Here is a 21,150-nt window from a genome sequence, read left to right as displayed (position 1 = left end):
ACTAAAGTAAGGAACAAAAGGATAATGCCCACTAACTCCACTCCTATTTAACATTATTTGGAGGCAATGGCCACTGCAGTATGTCAAAATAAAGAAAAGAAAGGGCAATCAGAGCTCCTAAAAACAGAAAGGAAAAGGGAAAGCAATCTCTATTTGCCAATGACAAAATTCTGTATCTGGAAAACCCTAAAGATCAAGGGAAAAATTCATACAAACAATAAGAGCATTTTGTAAAGTAGCAGATTATAAAATTAACACAAATACAGTTTATGCTGAACACCTGCCTTCCTTCTGGGACTCTGGAATTCTGGTCTGTGCTAGGCAGGAGGTGCCATGACCAGCCCCCAATAAAAACTCTGGGCACTGAGAAAGGACTCCGGATGCTTGCTCCTGGTTTCCTCCAGACTCTGCCCCATGTGCCTTTTCCCTTGGCTGTTCTTGCTTTTACCTTTTCACTATCATCCTGTGCTTGTTCCTAGCAAATCAATGAACCTGCGGGTGGTCTGTGGGACCCTCACCACACCCCAATCCATAAAGAGCTTCTAAAAATAAAGAAGCAAAAGACTTAAAACCCCACAGAAAAACTGGCTAGAGAAACGAAGAGACAGAAAACAGAAACGCAAATGCCTCTTAACCATACGAAAAGATGCTCATCTTCCCACATAATAATATAAGAAATTCAAATTAAAACTACAATAAGATATCATTTCCTACCTTCTAGATCGGTAAAAAAAATTTTACTTTGGCAATTACTCTGCTGGTGAGTCTGTGAGAAGCCGTAGGCACTCTCACACGTTGCTGGTGAAGACACACACTACTGAGTGGGATTTGACACTGTCTAGCAAAATTACACATGCACTTACCCTTTGACCCAGAAATCCCACTTCTAGAAACCTATCTCAGAGATGCTCCAGCAAAAAATGCAAAAAGACAAATGCACTGCACTGGCTACGTTGCAGTCTTTTGATAATAACAAAATGCTCAAAAAATGACGGGGACGTGTCTAAAAAACTCCAGAAACAGCCTGAATGGGCTTCTGCTGGCCAATTTAAGCATCAAAACAAATTATGGCAATAAGAAATAATAATCCATTGAATACAGTAAGAATGACATAAATAACTCTTTGAACAAGATAATAACCCATACAGACGATAAATAAATAAACGGGAGCCACAGAAAAGTGCATCCTTATAGTAAAATGTTAACTAATAAATGTACAAAATACTGAAGTTTAAAAAAAAAAAACCACAGTATTGCAACCATCACTGTGATAATCCATTAGAAGAAGAATCACCACCAATGGATACTAAAACTAATGGCTGAAAGTTTAAGGAAGAGCAGGGCATTTGCACAATCGCATAATCTCTCCACAAATGACATTAATTACAAAGGGGAAAACAGTAGCCGTACAATGAAGAAATCTAGTGGACACCACCGTATCCAAATAATCCAAATGAACGTCATCAACTGTCTTCAGCCTTCTGACGGGATGAGTAAGTTCTGGGGAGCTAGTGGGCAACACAGTGATTGTAGTTCATAATACTGTTTTATACTTGAAAGTTGCCAAGACAAGTGGATCTTAAATATTCTCCCCACACACACACAAAAAAAGGTAATTACGTGACGGGATGGAGGTGTTAGTATCATAATGTGATAATCATTTCGCAATATATAAATGTACCAAATCAACACGATGTAACCTTAAACTTATGCAATGTTGTGTGTCAAGTACATCTCAATAAAGCTGGAGGGGAAAAGCCTTCTGACGTGATGCACTGAGAAGCTTTGACATCACTTCTGTGGTACTCCCGACAAAAACACACACCCTGTATCTGTCAGAAAGAAACACCAGACGAGCCTAAATTGAGGAACATGATCCATAACAACTGACTGTCAAAAATGTCGCTGTCCTGAAAGACAGAACAAGGCTAAGGAACTGGTCCAGTGAAACGAGACTAAAAAGACATGATGACAGGCAAACACAGTGTACGGTGCCGGATGAGGGCAGAGAGCTGCGCGTCCAGAGACATAATGGGACCGTTCATGGGATCCAGACTTAGTAGACAACTCTACTGCATAAATGTTAAATTTTCTGATTTTGATCACTGGTCTGTGACTATATGAGAGAAGGTCTTTGTTTCCATAAAGGATACACTGACGTATCTTGGTATAAAACAGTACGATGTCTGCGACTTACAAACAGTTCAGAAAAATAATAATGTGTATAGCATACAGAGAACAATAAAGCAAATGTTAATAGTTGGTAAACTGGATAGAGAATATACAGCCGGCTTTTTGGTACTCTTACTGCAGCTTTTCAGATCTGACATTTTTCAAAGTAAGTTTAAAATATAAAAATCTTCAAAAATACGAGAAGTTCGGTTAAGAGAAGTAACACTAGTTTTTGTGGGATATTCTCTGAACACTAGTAATTCACTTAAGTAAATGAAACTTCATCTCCGGAGCAGGCAGAGCCGTGGTCCACATTATCGCGGCTCACCTGCGCTCACTGAGCTGGTCTCAGGGCTCATTAGAGGCCAGGCTCCCAGGATGAAACTTATTTGCAATTAAAAAATACGATTTAGTACACTGTCTACTCAATCATTAAGGTCCTCTATGTATAATTCAGTGTGAATTTTTCTGTTAGAATTTAGTACTAGGAAAAGTTTTTTCACCTGAGAAACAGGTATTTCTCTTCCTTCCCGAAGACAGGAATTACATAACTGATGATGACCCTCTTATAATTCTGTCAGACAGGAAAACTAAGGCCAAATGTGAGGCCGGTCGGCTGCACCACTGGTCTACAGTTTAGGGTGATGCTCCAGGCCCATGCTTTTCCTTGGTCCTAGTTATTTTTAATCTGCATTTTACCTCTTTTTATTGTATTCTGAGGTAAAAGTCAATCCAAAAACCACTTAGCTCTATGGGAAATATAAGAGCTACTAACAAGCTTAAATAAATGTAGGCTCTTCCACGCTGCTCCATCTGGCCACACACTGGACACCGGAAATTTATAATTAACCACTGTTGTTTCCACAACAGAACGTGTCCATGTGAAACCCACTGGGAAGATTCCCGGCCACTGTTTCTACGTCCTGACACCAAAGCCTACGACGGCCTGAAGACGGTAACATAACTGGGCCATAAAACAAAGAGATTCTGAAGCTACATCTCCAAGTGAGATACCACCTACCTCACAAGGTCAAAACTGAGCACCACATTTTAGATGTTCACAGCAAGAATGATGAGTAAGGTCCCCAGCTTACTATTAGAAGAGGTATGACAAACCCTGTGGGTACCTGTTATTGCTTCTGCCAAGAAATGCTTTGCATTTCAATAGTTTTACAAGACCAAAACCACAAAAACAAAAAATCTCACGTGCAAATGTGAGACGGAAAAATTCTTTTACCTGCTTCCTGCACTCTTGACACAAACAGACCTCAGGTGGGTGTGGGGTGAACACCAGTTCCTGGGAGGAGGGGTTGAATAAGGAAGCCAACAGCTGGGCGGGGGGTTAATATCAATACTGGTTTGCGCTTGGGTTTTGGATAGCAAAACAACTTCTAAAATAAAGAGCCCCGGAACTTCTGGTACAATGTGTATTTCAAAAAGGAAAATGAGTACAAGCAAAGAGGCAGTTTTTTTCCAGCCTGTAACCACCACCGGTGGCTTCAGCAGCAAAAGGAAAGAACGATCCGTAGGAGACGGACTGAAGCAAATTAAAGAAGACACCCCTACAAGGTTGTCAAGGAAACTAAACCACGTGCATTTCTCTACAGAAAAGAATCAAGGCTAAGGTGAACATACCATGGAATATTTTGTGGAAAAAATGATTAAAACCCCATCTTGAAAGATCTTTAAGAGGCTAAATTTACTTCCAGGTTTATTAGGTACTTCACCTACACTGCAAGCAGGCAAGCTTGAATTTCTAGACCACCAGCTAGACGGATTCGGTGAGCACCTTCCTAAAACCAGCGAAGCGGGGGCCACTGAAAGTACAGGAAATTTCCTAAGGTCTCTTTTGCATATCCCAACAACATCAAAAGAAGCAATCACACCCCAAAAGTAATGCGAAATAAAAACTATACCACAAACAGGCTTTCCCAAATTTAGACTTTCTGTTTTTCAAAATGGAGTCTTTTTTTTTTTTTAAGTGAAAAGGCAACTCTATGCAAACTAAAGCAAGAGCTTAGCCCGAAAAAACCATTCGCTCCTGGAAGAGAGCAGAGTAGGCTGCAAAAAAAGGTGTCAACTTGGGAGATGAATATAAAAACCTCCACAAGTAAGTGAGAATCACGAGCAAGGAGAAACGGCATGCGTTTGGGAACCCAAAACGAGGGCCCCTTTTAAGAACGTGAAAAGGTAGGGGCACCGTCAGACAGGCAGAAGGCAAGTGACGACAGCGGGGTCTGCAGCCGCCTGCCTGAAACCTGGCATCCCGGGAGGCCCCGGCCGAGCGCGGAGAGAGGAGGCGGGAGGCGAGGCGAGCCGGCCCGACTCCTCCCCTCGGTCCTCTTCGCATCAAGGGGAGCGAGCTCCGCGCGTGGCCCTCGTGGGCGTGGAGGAAAGGAGCGGGGCGCGGAGACGGGCCGGCCCCCCCGAACCTGCCCAGCTGTAGGCCGAGACCCGGGCCCTAGGCGGAGCGCCTCCAGGTGAGAGAGGGGGCGGGCCGCGGGCAGGTGCTCGGCGCCGGGGCTAGAGCGGGGCCGCGCTGGAGCGGGGTGGGCGCCCGCAGCTCTTACCCGGTGCCGCAGTCCACCACGCAGGGAGGCAGGGAGCCCGCCATGCTCGGCACGCGCGCCGCTCCGTCCACGCTGGCTGCCCGGGAGGGCCAGCCGCCGTCCGCTTGCCGCGCTAACCCCACGCCGCCCGCTCCCGGGAGCCTCTGCAGCGCCTCTGCCGGGAGCCCGGATGCTCTCCTCAGCCCACGTGACGCCTCCCCTGACTGACCAATCACAGCGCGGGCACGCCCCGTTTCCCCGTCCCCGCCCCCTGTCCGCCATCTTTAGTGCTGGCGGCGGAGCCTCGTTGCCCATACGTCCAACCTTGCTGCTGGAGAGCCTGCGGGCTATTTTTAACTGACTTACGGTGAACGTGACCCCGTTTCCGAAGGCTGACTCCTTCTCATCCTTTAAGTCTCCGCCTAAATGTCACCTTCTTAGATTAGTTGTCTGTGATCACCCACTAGGTGCCCTCCCGGCACCTTACTCTCTTATCTCAACAATCTATTGCTTTCATTCACAACATTTGGAGCAAATTTATATTTTTATTTGTAGTCTGTCCTCCCATTGGAATATGAACTCCGCTAGGATAGGGCTCCTAAATATCTTACCATTGATCACCGGATGCTTAGTACAGTATTTGGTGCATTCATGGGAGGCACCCAAATGTTTTTTGAATGAATAAAGAAAAAAATTGCCGTTAGAATTCTTATACCTACCAGAACACTGCATGCCTTCCTCTATAAAAGAAAAACCTATAAAACAAACGCATGGTCAGCCTTTAGGAATGAATGACCTTAGATTGGGTTAACACTACCCCAAGATCATTATGGAAAATGTTTTCAAGTAACAAAGATGGGATGATGTCCCAAAGTTCTTACTGGAACCCTGGGATCAAAGTAAGCAACCACTTACCGACTATGTTATAAAGGTACTGAAAGTCCCACTTCCTTCCTCCTCCCTCCCTATAATAAATTCCTGACATTATTTTTTAGGAGCTTTCTGGAGACAGAGTTCCATGTAGTTTAACTGGTATTAAAAGCACATGGTTTTTTTTTCTTGTTTTTTGTTTTTTTGGAGGGTCTTGCCAGATGGCTTGTGGGATCTTAGTTCCCCCGACCAGGGATGGAACCCATGTCCCCTGCAGTGGAAGTGTGGAGTCCTACCACTGGACCAGCAGCTTTTAAGTCCCTTAAAAGCACTTTTAAACTGCTTTTTCCCTAGGAAGAGTAGTAGATTAGTTGGTCATGCTAGGCAACCCATGATCATTCCTTTTTTTTTTTTTTAACTTATTCAGTTCAAATAAGAGCCAGATCTAGAAATTTTTAAAGGGAACTAGAAAGAAAAGTAGAAGGTGGGAGGAAAAGGAAAGGTCAGGAGTGTGGAGGAATCCCAGTATAGGACCCAGAGGCTGGGGGCAAAGGCTCACTCCTTTGTATTTTGCCAAAGCCCTGCCCAGCCCCACTTTTCCGTGGCCGTCATCAGAATGTTGTAAACTCTAGACTGCAGACTGTCAGCACTGCCACATCTTTCATTCGCTTAATACATATTTATCAAGTGCCTACTATGAGACAGGCCTTGTATTAGATTGGGTATGAAACAGTAAGTGGGACATTTACAGTCTCTGCCCCCAAGACTTTAGAGTCTAGTGAGAGATAGCAACAGTAAACAGGCAGTTGCAATACAGTGGAATCCAAGTTGGCGCAAGTCCAGGGTGCCCAGAAAGCCATTAACAGGGCACCTAAACCTGTCTTGGGAGTCAATGAAATCTTCTCAAAGCAATGGTGTCTAAGCTGAAAGCCAGAAGGTGGGTGGAGAATAGCTTGATGGTGGAGAGGGTGGGGTGGGAGAATGTTTCTGGGATGGGAAACACATCCAAAGGCCTGGAGGACCTCAAGACTCATATATGGGCCTGTCCCCTTCACCAGGGAAGAAGCCTTAATGGAATTTGGAACTGGCTCGTAATAAAGGATGTGCCTTTTTGGGGAGTGTCCCTTTTGCATAGGACTTATTGGAAACGGTGACCATGGCCAGTAGCTGGTAGTAAACAAAAGACTTCCTGACTTCAATTATTTCCTCTAGACACCACTAACCCTTGATGTATGAGTTAAGGTGTTTTCCCTTAAGATGGCACAGGAAATAGCAAATTTTATTATTTCATATAATAGAAAATCCAGAAATCCCAGGATAATTCAACCATTCCATGACATCACCGTGGGCCTGTACATTCTGTGCTACCAGACTCTGCAGGTTGGCCTTGGTGCTCAGACAGATCCCCTTGCTGTTGTGAAATGGGTAGAGCCGCTCCATCCACCATAACTGTAATGGGCAAAGACAGAGGGAGAAATGCTTGGCCTTGGTGCTCAGACAGATCCCCTTGCTGTTGTGAAATGGGTAGAGCCGCTCCATCCACCATAACTGTAATGGGCAAAGACAGAGGGAGAAATGCCCCACCTTGGTTCTTTTCTAAGAAGGAGAGGGAGGAAGGTGTCCCTAGAAGTCCCTAGCTGCTTTCTCTCATTTCATTATCCAGCTCCATGAGTTTCCCAGGGCTACTGTAACAAAGTACCACAAACTGGGCAGCCTAAAACAACAGACATTTATTATCTCACAGTAGGGTAGAAGGTCAAAATCAAGATGTCAGCAGGGGGCTTCCCTGGTGCTGCAGTGGTTAACAATGTGCCTGCCAATGCAGGGGACACGGGTTCGAGCCCTGGTCCAGGAAGATTCCACATGCCACAGAGCAACCAAGCCCATGCATCACAACCACTGAGCCTGCGCTCCAGAGCCCACGAGCCACAACTACTGAGCTTGAACGCCACAACTACTGAAGCCCGCGTGCCTAGAGCCCATGCTCCGCAACAGGAGAAGCCCCCGCAGTGAGAAGCCTGCACACAGCAACGAAGAGTAGCTCCCGCTTGCCGCAACTAGAGAAAGCCCGCGCACAGCAACAAAGACCCAACGCAGCCACACACACACACAAAAAAGATGTCAGCAGGACCAGCCCTCTCGAAAGACTCTAGGAGGAAAGTCAGAAAACCCTGGTGCTCCTTGGTTTATAGGTGCATCTCTCCAGTCTCTGCCTCTTCATGACGTGGTGCTCTCCCTGTGTGTTTCTGCATAATCAGATGGTGTTCTCTTCTTATAAAGACCAGTCATGTTGGATTAAGGCCCACCCTAATGACCTCATCTTACCACGATTCTATCTGCAAAGGCCTTGTTTCCAAATATGATCACATTTACAGGTACCAGGGTGAGGATTCCCACATGTCTTTTTGGGAGACAGTTCAACTCATAACACCAGCCTATGCCAAAAACAATCGTTGGTAAGGGGAACTGATAGACTGTGATTGGTTTAGACTATTAAAGACCATACTCTTGGGCTGGAGCGGGGCCTCAAGTCCTCAGAAGCATATGGTACCAATGCCTGATGGGAATGGGATTTAATGAGCAATAAGGGGAATGACAACAGTCTCTGCCTCACTCGCTATTTTCCTAATTAAACCGTATATTCTAACTGATTCTATGCCTTTTCACTCCTTTAGCCTCTGCTTGGAATTGTCATTTAAATAACTCATCCTTAGGGACTTCCTGGCAGTCCAGTGCATTCCAGACTCAGTGCTTCCACTGCAAGGGACACAGGTTCGATCCCTGGTCAGGGAACTAAGATTCCCCCATGCCGGGCAGTGTGACCAAAAATATATATAAATAAATGAATAAATAAAATAAATAATTCATCCTTGCTGACCCAGGTGGAGATCTGCCCCCTCTCTGAAGCTTTCCCTCAACTTCCAGAAAAAGTAATCGCTCTCTCCTCTGGACTCCCAGAGAGCCTCCTACATCTTTCCACATTTTCACTTATCTGATGGCATCATAATTGTTACACTTCCATAGCCCTTGGTACACCAGGAGCTCTCTGACAGTAGAACTATGTCTCGTATAATTTTATGTCTCTAGTTCATCAGACACTTCTGGCATTTTGTAGCCACCCAGTGAATGGTTATTGAAGAAATGAAAGTCATCCAGCAATTTTTAAGCCTCTCAATTATATATGACACTTGCTTTTATTTGCTGTCATCATCAAAAGCAAATAAAAGCAAAGGTTATATAATAATTTCTGTGTTCGTGTTTTTACTGTTTTTTCTATACATTACAACCCATTCTTCTGTGTTATTCTTCCTATATCATAAACTCCTATAGATCAGAGACTGATGACATCCCTTTTGACAAAGGCCAAAACACCAACAGAGAAATAAACCTCCCATTCTGTAAGAAGCACTTCAAGTACAGTCTCTATTAATTATATTGCTAAGGTTTGCTCCCTCCAACATACTTAGCAAAATTCTACAGTCTCCTTGTAATGAAAGGAATGTTTTATCAGTAGCTGGCTTTCTGTGGCAGGAACGAGCATCTCTTTATGGTGCTTCTACCCAACAATAGCCTCCTATTCCCCTCCCCCAGCCCCCAAAAGGGCAGAAACAAGGGAACTGGAATGCTTCCTGTATAGAATTCAGCATCACTTCCGTGGCAGATGATGTGACTGTTTCCTACTCTCCTGAGGGTTACATAAACCAGCATCATTCTCAAATGAACTTTTAATAACATCTTTTGATGGTGGTTACAATGCATTTTTATGCATATGAAGACAACTTAAAAACAAAATAATCAGGACTTATAGAGATTGTCAATCTAATGGAATTTAGTCAGAGCACACTCGGACAATGTGATCTTAATTTCCTGCATTTAACTAGTCGTGCTGGGCCAAGAAGGGAAAAGAACACAAAAACTAAAGGCTGTCTTGAAAAACTGCCCACCTAGCAGCTCTGTGAATCTTAATTTGCAGAGCTGTGGGTAGGAGCGATCTGTGTGTTCTCTGTTGCCATGAGCATACAAATAGAGAAAGAAGTACCCAAAAAGTAGGGCCCGTTCCTTTGAAAGCAGCTGGCATTCTCCTTTAAGAGGAAGGGCCTGTCACTGCACTCAAAGGACCTCCCAGAGGTCTTGGCAATAGTGTGAGAAAATGGTCCAAGCTGGAGTTGATTGGCTGGAGTGTGCTGAATTGGTAACAGACATAAAACCACAAGATTGGTAAGGAAATCACCTAAAGCTCTGACCTTATTCAGACCAACTCTGCTGTTTCTGCCTCCACCCATGGCAATGATTCCGACTGGAAAACTCCATCCCCTACGCCTCTTCCTGCTCCCCTCCTGTGCTGTTCATTCAATCCCTTGTGTCTATGACCCTGCTTTTTCTCCTACTGTCACTCTTGCTAAACTATCCCATAGCTTCCTGCCAGCCAGCCTATCGCCATGTTTTGCCCATCCAAGACATCTTGGGGTGAATTATGCTGCTAGGAGAAGCAACATGGCAAAACCCAGAAAGTTTGTACATCATGTCAGTCTCCCTTCCCCACAACCTTCAATGACTCCTTATTGTTATGGAATTTGATCCAAACACTCAAGCTGGCATTCAGGATCCTCCATGATCTGTTCCCAAGTCACCTTTCCAATCTCATCTCACATGATGCCCTTGACACGTCTGGGCACAGCCGACCGCGGACCAAACCATTGCTATTGTCTGGTCTTTGTGCAGGCTTCTCAGTCTAGAACATTCTTCTTTACCTACCCCATCCTCTACATCCATTCCATTCAAAGCTCACTCGTCCTTCCAATTTCAGTTCAAATCCACTTCATTTATTCATTCAACAAAACAGGATGCATGCTTCCTCACGGCTCTAATCAGAATCAATCACCAATTCTATGTCGGAGTCTACAGATGAAGTCTGCAGATGTGCATTTTAATGAAGTCTTCTCTCTACTAAACAGTCTTATGATTTTATGTGTAACTACTCCCTATCCACTTCTCATGGAGAAAACTAAATTATAACAGTATCTTAGTTTACAAAGCATTTTCACTCCATCACACATTTAATCTTCATAACAATCCCATGAGGGAGATATTATAAAAACCTCTCTGAAATAAAGAACTGGAGACTCGTACTTTTCAAATTAGGATACATTAAAAGCTTAATTTTGTTCTGGGCACTTTCTTTAGGCGCCCTTGAGAAAACAGGAAAATGCTAAAGTGTTCAAAGCCAGCATCTGGTATGCATAGGTTCAATATATGTTAGAGCCAGAAGGAATCTCAGTAGTTGGTCCTTCAGACTAACCCAGTCCTTTGATAATTTCAAATACACTTTGAAATTTTTGAGCTCTTCACCTTGAATGTTTTCTATTTCCAGTAACAAATGCCCATGAACTCCCATTAGGCAATTACTATATGTTCTAGAGACTGAGTAACATCCAATAAAAATCTAATTCTTTTGCCAATCGGAATGAAACTGCTGAGTAGCGGAATTGGACGCCAGGCAATCTGGACGGAATGTACTGCCAAGAGCTCTAAGTACAAACGTTTCTCGCCATTGTGCAATCCCACAAGCAACAGGTTTTGGAGGAGTTGTCTTCCCAGGGGCCTCTCCTTTCCTTTTTGATGCTCATTCTAGAACGTTTTTTAGAAGCATCACAGAACTCATATAATTATAAGGGAATAAAGGAAGCAAGACTGTGCCATTTCAACATGTCTTCACTGGGTATTGCCTTGGTCGCTTTGGGCAGGAAAAGATGCGCGGGGAAACTTAAAGAGTTTCTACCCGAACAGTGACAGGTAGGAGGGTGCAAAGTGAGAACCCATACCTGCTGAGTTTATCTTTTCATCCAGCTGAAACTCTGGTTGCAACAAAGTGTATCTGAAACTGGACACACAACCACAATGTTTCCACGTCTTATCTTACTATTTCTTGTGCTTCTTACTTATCAAGGTACAATGTGATTCTAAGCAAGAGTAGTTTGCAGAAAAACATTTGGTCACTGTGTTCTCAATAATTATAACTGATAAGAAATAGCTATCAGTAGCTAGTGGGAAGCAGCCGCATAGCACAGGGAGATCAGCTCGGTGGTTTGTGACCACCTAGAGGGGTGGGATAGGGAGGGTGGGAGGGAGGGAGACACAAGGGGGAAGAGATATGTGAACATATGTATATGTATAACTGATTCACTTTGTTATAAAGCAGAAACTAACACACCATTGTGAAGCAATTATACGCCAATAAAGCTGTAAAAAAAAAAAGAAAAAGAAAAGAAATAGCTATCAGTTAAGATAAAAATTATACTGTATTCTTAATCCAGATATTTTTAGTCGTATTAGTTTGTACCAACAAAAAATGTATAAAATTAATTTTACTTGTTTATTGGAGTATGGAAAGAGGCTAAATTTTGAAGTCTTTCAGAACTGTGTTCAGATCTCATCTCAGAAACTTAAATATGTTTCTGCATGAGTTATTTAACATCTCTAAGCTTTAGTTGCCTTATCTGTAAGGAAGAATTTTTCTGAGTTTTCAAATTAGCTTATAAAAATACCAGGCATTGTAACGTGTAAAGTGTTCAATATCATTACTGCCCTGATTCTCAGTGACTGCTTTCCTCTGATGAGTAATTCTCTTAACCTTAGATTTTTGTGGCCACAATCACAGCTCTGTTCCAGCTATTTGGATTATAACTAAGGGATTAAAAAAAAAAAGGATTGACATAGACCTATCGTCACTAATACTTAAGATTTGAGACATTTTTCCATTAGTAGAGATGAGCTATGTTGAATCATTCATGTCCTCTTACCAGCTCTCCCTTGTGACCAAGGACACTTTATTGTCATGGTGCTAAAGATTTTGTGTTTCAGAGCTAAATAGTCTGTATTGGTGAAAGGTCCAGGCTTGGAAGCCAAATTCCCTTGGTTTGAATTTCAGCTCTGACTTTATGCATTTATTAGCAAGTACCTTTTAGATGCTGGCAGTGGACTAAGTGATTGGGGTCTAAAGATGAACACCTGTGCGGGGATGGGTAGAGGAGGAAATGTATACATGTCAGTCTCTGAACATGCTAGGATAGATGGGGACATTGTAGGGAACACCAAGAAGGGAATAATTAATTCTCATCAGGAGACCTAAGACAAGCTCCACAGGGGGAGAGACATCTAAAAGTAAAACAATGAAAAGTGGGAAAAGAAGAAGAGCATTTGCAAAAGCACAGAGGCTTATTCCAGGAAATGACTAGTCCAGTGTGAGCCAACGCAGGATACGTTCGTTGGTTAAGATGAAGTTAGAAAGAAGAGTCTGAAATCAAATTGGGCAAAACCTTCAGCACTATTGTATGACATTATAGTTTATTCTAGACAATAAATATCCAAAGATTTTGCAAGAGGAAAGTGCGTGTGTGTGTGTATGTCTGGAGGGAATAGAGAGGATGAGATTGAATGCAAGGATGTTAACTAAGGAACCAATGAAGTAGTTGAAATAGAGGGTCATGATGGCAGTAGGAATAAAAAAGATATTTCAGTGGTAGAAGTATAGAAATAAAAGGTCTCAGGGACCAGTTGGCTTTTTTTTTTTAAGTGAGGAAGAGGAAGACAAAACAATTGCTATATTTAGCTTGTATGGTTCTGTGTATGGGGAAGCCATGAACTGAGGTCAAAGAAGGACCAGCAAGTTCCCTTTGAAGCACTTCCTGGACATCAAGGGAAAGATGCTCAGGAAGCAGTTGGAAACGCTGGTCTGGAGCTGAGCAGAGAGGGGAGATGCTCTTCATTCCTCCAGTGCCATAAAGAGGATGTCACTAACTCTCTGTTATGTTTGGAAGAGGCAAGGTGGGGCTTTGGGTTATTCATCTTTGTCTTTGGCACAGGGACATAGAAATATCAAAACTCTTCCCACTGCACCGCAAGGCTCCTCTCCCCAGTTATCTGCCCGGCTCTTTCAGCTATCATAAGTATGACGTGCATCCCAGTTTCAATTATTTGGTCCCATTGTCTCCATAAATTTATCTGTGCTTAGATCATGTGTCCTAAATTTTAGCTTTGACAATACAGGAACCTTACTCTTCAGCTATCTGTCATCCACACACTCTGTCACTGGTTTGCATATCCTTCTTGTGTTCCGCTAACACAGCAAAAATCTCTTAGTCACTGAACAAGCACATACCCCATCAGAGGTCCCAGTTTTTACCAGAGTCCGTCTACCTCACAACTATTTATTTTTTTTAATCCAGGAGCTCTTAGAAAAACTGGTTTAAGGAATGGAAGAAGAAAAGAGGTGATAAAGAAAACAAGGTCAGCTTAAGAGAGATGATCCCAGGTCAAACTTCCAGGTTAAGCTGGTCTGCCTCAAAGTACCTTCCGTCATACAGGTATTATGTAAGAAAACAGATAGTGGACCCATTACCCCTGTCTGAGGGCACTTCATTCTCAAAACGACGTTGTAAGAAGGGCATCATTAATATCCCAGTGCTACAGATTCTGGGATTGCTCTCTGTGTCGCTGCCTGAAATTCTAGATTCCATTTCTTCAAAAATGTAAACAACTCTGGGGAGGTTAAGAGGTTTAGGGCTTTCACAAATCATCATAAATTAGCGGTTGCTTTCCTGAGCCAGCTACTGAGGAAATAGGATATTTGACGCAGGACACAGAGAGCAGGCGTGGCGGGGAGAAGAGGATTGTTTGTTTTTTTTAAGGTTTGGACAACTGCCAGAGGCACTGAATATTTAATTACTACTGCAGGAAGAGAATAATATCGAAGCAGAAAACCTCATAGAACCATAGAAGAAGGGCTTAAGGCAGCTTGAGGGCTCTAGGACCTGGGCCCCCAAGGAGAACAACCTTGGGATAGAGTAGGCTGTGCTGTGCCCCTTCCTTACCCTGCAGAGCCCCGGCTTCTGGGAAGCAAATCTAAGTCCATACATTGCCAGCGACACAATAATAGTATTTATGGGTAATCAAATAGAACATCTAATATTCTTCATATGTTCTGAGTCCAAACAACTGAATGTAAAATGAACTTTTGGAACTCCATCCATATTTACGTGGGGGACTGTCTAATAATTAAAATAGCTACCATTTTAAAATTTTGTTTTATTGAAATATAGTTAATTTACAATGTTGTGTTAATTTCTACTGTACAGCAAAATGATTCAGTTTTACATATATACATTCGTTTTCTTATTCTTTTCCATTACGGTTTATCACAGGATATTGAATATAGTTCCCTGTGCAAAGTAGCTAACATTTAAAAAAACTTACTAATCACTGTGCTAAATGCTTTACATGAGTACTTTTATTTAATCCCTAAAACCTTGTCAATCAGCCCGGCAGTTCTGGGTGTTATCTTCACAAGAGATGGTGTGAGTAGTGATTAAAGGTGGGGATCTTGATCCAAGTGGACATGGGTTCCAGTTCTGACTCTGCCACATGCAATCTGAGTTACCCTGGACAAGTTCTCACCCTCTCTGAAACTTAATACATTCATCTGTAAAAGAGGGGGAAACAAGGCTGACCATGTAGAAATGGTGTGAAGATTAAATAAACTGACAGAAAGTGTGCCTGGAACTTCATAAGCATTCAATAAATGGCAACAACTCCTCTGTCTGCCATCCCTGCTTTGATGGCAGATGTGTAAGCTCTGGAGTATCTGGAAATATGCAATATCTACCAAGAAATTGCAAGGATTTCACCAAAACAGTAGAGGTAGATCATGCCTTCTAGTTCTTCTCTGGATTCTTACCTAGAATGCCCACCCTGACCGTTCCCCCCCCCGCCAAGTAATATACAAGCAGGCAGATGGTCAGAAGCATTTCACAAAGCCTATAACGGTAGCCATCCTCATAGTGATGCAGTTATATTTATAACCCTCACTGAGATTACCTACAGCTGACAAAAGAGAAAAATGAGGCAAGTTCTCAAGCTCAATTGGTTGGGCCGGTGAGATCAATTGCTAGGTTAAAAAACAAACAAACCACCACCACAACAAAAACCCAGCCACCTCTTGTATTTGCCTTTGCTACTTTGTCCATGGAGTAGAAGGTACGGGAAAACAAAGGGGAAAACACAAAAGATGACAAGCCATTCCAGAAAAGTTTCGGTGGATTTCTACGATTACGTATGCTAGTCTTAAATAGCTCAGTTTACAAGGCCTGCTCTGCCACTGACCGGCTCCGCTGTCTTGGACAAGTTGCTTAACCTCTAGTTTCAGTTTCCTCATCTGCAACTTTGGAATATCGAAATGCCCTCTTCACAGAGTTGGAAAAGTTAAATGATCAGCAAACATTTAATAGCTCCTTCAACTGTTCTTCCACACACCTGTGCTGTGCTCCAGGGAAGCAGTGATGAACGAAAATAGACAACGCTCTTTGGCACAGAGTGTATTGCCTCTCTAGGTGGGAGTGTTGCCCACATGTAAAAAAAGGTCGGGCAGGACCTTTCTCGGGAGTGGGAGCCATGGAGAGAAGTGAGAGTGTTAAGGATGCAGTAGACACTCCGGTTTTTTCATAAAGTCTACCTTATTTGAACCTAAACTTCAAGAACCCTCTGAAGATGCATTGTCATCACTTTATAAATGAGGGAGCCAAGTCCCAGAGAGGTTAAGAAATTGCCCAAGAGGCACAAGGCTGGTGAGCAACAGAGTAGGGATTTGAATAGGTCCCTCCCATCCCACACTTCACAATGCTAATGCATTTTAGCAAAAGTAAACCCATTAAACTGTCATCTCTCTCTAGGAATATTTTTGCATTTTTTTCCAGATTGGTATTTTGGCTATACCAAAATACCAATTGGCTATACCAATTTTGGCTCCAGCTATAGAGAATCAGGGTCAGATATCATCATTCCAAGGCAAGATGGGGTCAGAACCAGGGACACCTGCTGAGGGTACAGGGCAGGAGCCGGTCCTGGGGCACTGGTCTCCAAATGCTTGATCATACACCGCTATAAAAAATGTTTGAACTTGCTTCGTATATGTGTGTGTGTGTGTGTGTGTGTGTGTGTGTCTGTGTGTCTGTGCATATATATATTGTTTTGTATATATGCTACTGCATTAATATTATTCTAAAACATACACAAAATTTAAATGTAAAAGAAAAAAATAAATAATATTTTTAACTAATTTTCTTTCATCTATTAATGGAACAAAACACACTTTACTTTGTGATTAATTGTGCTTATTTCACAAGATCTTGATTTAACACTGTGATACAGTTATTCAAAGTCTGATATCAAATTTGGTTTCCTTCCGTACTCATTTCATTACTAAACCTTGCCCAACTTGCCGAAAAAGATACTTCACAAAAGCTAAGAAATTAATAGCTCCTCTTTAAACTCGAAGACTCTTTGAACTACTCTGTGATGAAATAACCAATGAACCTATGTGTGGTACAAAATATTTTCAGGGTCATTCCCCATCTCATTACAAAACTTTTGTGAAGATCACACAATTTAAGATAATACATGGTACATATAAAAATTGGAATATTACTCAGCCATAAAAAGACTGAAATAATGCCATTTGCAGCAACATGGATGGACCTAGAGATTATCATACTAAGTGAAGTAAGTCAGACAGAGAAAGACAAATATCATATGATATCAATTATTTGTGGAATCTAAAAAAATGATACAAATGAACTTGTTTACAAAACAGAAATAGACTCACAGACAGAAAACAAAATATGGTTATACTAAAGGGGAAAGCTGTGAGGAAGGGATAAATGAGGAGTTTGGGATTAGTAGATACAAACTAACATATATATATAATAGATAAACAGCAAGGACCTACTGTGTAGCACAGGGAACTATGTTCAATATCTTGTAATCAACTATAAGGGAAAAGAATCTGAAAAAGAATATATGTATATATATATATTGTGTGTAACTGAGTCACTTTGCTGCACACTTGAAACTAACACAACATTGCAAATTAACTATACTTTAATTAAAAAATGATAAAAATTTTAAAAAAAATTTAAAGATACTACAACGTATAAAGCCACTTAACCCTGTGCAGGTATACTGCCGTCTTCACGATGTGCTGACAGCAAGGAGGCATGGAGGGGTTATGTCAGCCCCTTGGAGTGTCCCCTCTTCTTCCCTTTCCAGCAGTGTCACATCACCAGCTACAGTGCTGACCCGTGGCCACCAGGCTCTTAGATATCAGCAAAGCTTTGTGTCTGACTATGTAAAAAGTAGATACAATCAGAATTCTATTTGCCCTGCAACCTCATGGATTTTCTTACATATACCCAGCTTGGATGTCCGAGCTCCAGGGAGGTGACAAACTCTCGACAGGCTGTGAAGGCCCCGTGCACCAAGCTTCAGGCGTGTAACCCAGCAGGTGCCCCTGAGTGGATGCCGAACCCCGAGCCCTGACCGCGGAGCCCCAGGTCTGGGTCCCAGGTCCCAGGTCGCAGGCATGATGGCAACTAAACCAAGTCCTCACCCCACCCACCGGGGATGAAGGGAATCCTAATCATTTTTTATTTTGTTTTGTGCTGTTTTCTCATTAATTCGGGGGGGTAGGCAGGACCAAACTAAAAGGCTACAGATGTTCGATTCTGCAGTTGGACAGGGCCATTTATAGGCAGCGACTTGATTGATAATAAGTCGCTGAGAAAATCATTTTGAATGTCCTCTATGGGTTTTGGTTTTGGTTTTAATAAATTTATTTATTTATTTTTGGCTCCGTTGGGTCTTCGTTGCTGCACACGGGCTCTCTCTAGTTGCAGTGAGCGGGGGCCTGCTCTTCATTGAGGTGCGCAGACTTCTCACTGCAGTGGCCTCTCTTGTTGCGGAGCACGGGCTCTGGGCACACGGGCTCAGCAGTTGTGGCTCGCGGGCTCTACAGCGCAGGCTCAGTAGTTGTGGTGCACGGGCTTAGTTGCTCCGTGGCATGTGGAATCTTCCCGGACCAGGGCTCGAACCCATGTCCCCTGCCTTGGCAGGTGGGTTCCTAACCACTGTGCCGCCAGGGAAGCCCCTCCTATGGGTTTTGAAATACAGGACCTTAAGCAAAGCACGTAGCCTCCCTAGATCTTAGCTGCCTCATGTGTGAGATGAAGGGGCTAGACCAGGGGATCCTTCTCAAAAAGTCTTTTAATTCTATGAAATACAAAGGAGGCCAATGTGAACTACCTCTGGAAATTTAGTATCATTCATACGTATTATTTGTGCCTTCTTAATCCTTTCTTTTTAAAAAGCTAAGAGAAAATATTTAATACTTTTCTACAGTCCTTTATCCACAGCCTTTAGTTCCAGGTGCATTTCAGAATTCAGAATTTCGAGGCCTCAGAAAGGAAATGGTGCAGGTACAGATCATCGGGTAACACCAGCGGGGGTCGGAGCAGCGTGCTGTAATCAATCATTCTAACGTTTCTGCAGTGAAACATAGGACTTCTCACACTAAGTAGTATAAAGACTAAAAATAGCCTCACGTTGGTTCAGGTCAAGTTTTACAGCCAAAAAGTTTGCCGCATACTGAACAAAAACCCTTCTGTTTTCAGAGCCCTTTTGAACTTCAGGATTGTTGCAAGGAATCACAGCCCCGTGGTAGCTCATGCTAACCCCCAGGTAATCATTTTATGTATGTGGTAAGTGCCAAATATTTCACAACCTACTAGGACGTGTATTATTCAGAATTTAAAGGCCAAAAATTCCCTAAAATTGAAATGTCTCATACCCATTCTAAGCTCTTCTAGTAGTTAATCACTATTGTAGAAGAAAATTAGGATTGGTCTGATAAAGTGTGTCCTTTACAAAGCCAATGTTTGAGATTTTCGCAACTGGCTTTCTGAATACTTTTAGAATTAAAATTAAGTAGACTGGACTATAATCTCTAGTTATAGCCGTTGTCCTCCTTTTCTAAATATAGCCAGTGCATTTATCAGCTCCAGCTCTCCCCCACTTTGGATTTCTAACAACTAGTGTCCTTCAACATCTTACATTCTACAAGTTCCTAGAAATTCGATATGTCAACAGCGTCTCACTCAGATGAGCAAAAACAACCTGGAGAAAACGTGGACAAAGATATTCCAGAAGTGTCTTATCCTCTTCTGGAAGAAACCTTCCCATAATTTGTTTCATTTCTGCCTATAAATAGTGAGCAAGGACAGTAGGTCTTGTCAAACGTTCCCTTCTACCAGGATTGTGTTCAGACATGTACAACCTTACCGCTCACTTTCCATTACCAACATGGGTTGGGGGAGACACATATATTTTAACTGACCATTTATTATAACCATCTGTTCTCAGAAATATTAAAAGGCAGCAAGATGAACTAGGTTAATTTCTCATTACTGTCACTGCATTTTCTCAGCTCACCTTCAAGTGGAAATCCTAATGACTTTTTTTTCTTTTTTGGCCATGCCGCAAGGCTTGAGGAATCTCAGTTCTCCAACCAGGGATCGAACCCAGGCCACGGCAGTGAAAGCACTAACCTCTAACCACTAGACCACCAGGGAATTCCCAGAAATCCGAATGATTTTAAACTCTCACCCCACTGGCTCTTCAGAGGAAGAGAAATGAAAAGCCTTAATCAAGATATGTAACTATGAAGGGACCATTTACCCACCCACCCCTTACTTTATAATGATGTGACATCTAGAACAAAGATATGTACTCAGAGACATTACATATATAAAATATATATATTATATTTTTATATATTTTATATTTATAGCTGCTGATGACGGTGTTACTCAAAATATAAAACTTAAGTGCTCCATGAAAATCAAAATATTGCATGTCTTTTGCTTCACTGTATCTAGCAATCAAAACAGTTACTCCATTGGAGAAGAAAATTAAAAGGGACTAACAAGTCTCAGTCTCATAATTGTGCTTTATAACTGATTGATTGATTGCTGTCAGCCATTGATATCACTCTCCTGTCAATGTCTTAGGTGGAGAAATGGAAAGTTAGAAGATTTGATTAGTTAACGTGAATACTTACAAGGATATAAGTAAAATTCAACTAAAATAGTACAATATTTCCTTAATCGAAGGTGCCCCATCAATTCCTGCTTTAAATTAAGTGTTCAGGAAATTTAATGAGTGAAAAAAAGTGATACCTTATAACTGAAGAAAAAATTTAAGTGCATATTCTCGCAAAGTGCCAAACGTTTATTACAGTGTCGTATCCTCTCCCTGTAATCAACACTGAAGAGCGAGTCGAAGTACATCCTCTTGGACAAACCCTCAATGAGCTTTCACCTTTTTGTGGCTTTGAAAGGACATGTCACCCACCTTTTGACCCTATATCCAAGTTCTGGATAACTTTTTAAGTAGTCTCCCACCTGTGAACAAGTAATATCCGAAGATTATTTTTGATGACAAGCAAAGGCTGGTATCCTTATGTTTGGTCTGATTGTTGCATGGTTGCAGCAAGAGTGTTATATTAATTTGTCAATGAAACTCTCAAAATATTTGTGGATTGAAAGTAATTATTCTGCTGTTTAATTTGATTTTTAAATTAGTTGGTAGACTCTCCATCTCAGCATATGAAGCTTGAGGAGCACTCCATTTAGCAGTAGTTTTGTCCTGCCCCTGTGAGTGTGTGTGAGTGTGT

The 21,150-nt window shown here is 42.3% G+C and overlaps 1 protein-coding gene across 8 annotated transcripts in view; it reads right to left on the bottom strand.

Annotated features, from left to right (window-relative positions):
- Positions 1-4,882, bottom strand: part of ACTR3B (actin related protein 3B) — a 105,594-nt gene extending 100,712 nt beyond the window's left edge. For 6 of the 8 annotated variants that reach the window (XR_003002435.1, XM_024739145.1, XM_024739131.1 and 3 more), the window contains exon 1: positions 4,743-4,882. Coding sequence is in view for 5 of the 8 variants with exons in the window: in XM_024739145.1 (XP_024594913.1) it covers positions 4,743-4,786 (44 nt within the window). In the remaining 3 variants the exon portion in view is untranslated. The remainder of the gene's footprint in view (positions 1-4,742) is intronic. The other 2 variants (XM_024739134.1, XM_024739135.1) reach the window with 2 other exon arrangements.
- Between the last annotated feature and the right edge of the window lie 16,268 nt (positions 4,883-21,150).

The sequence above is a fragment of the Neophocaena asiaeorientalis genome, unplaced genomic scaffold (assembly GCF_003031525.2).
Source record: "Neophocaena asiaeorientalis asiaeorientalis breed wild unplaced genomic scaffold, Neophocaena_asiaeorientalis_V1.1 scaffold145, whole genome shotgun sequence".
NCBI classification, from domain to species: domain Eukaryota; kingdom Metazoa; phylum Chordata; class Mammalia; order Artiodactyla; family Phocoenidae; genus Neophocaena; species Neophocaena asiaeorientalis.
Note: the sequence above shows the minus strand (reverse complement) of the source record. Positions and strands in the feature narration are given on the sequence as shown.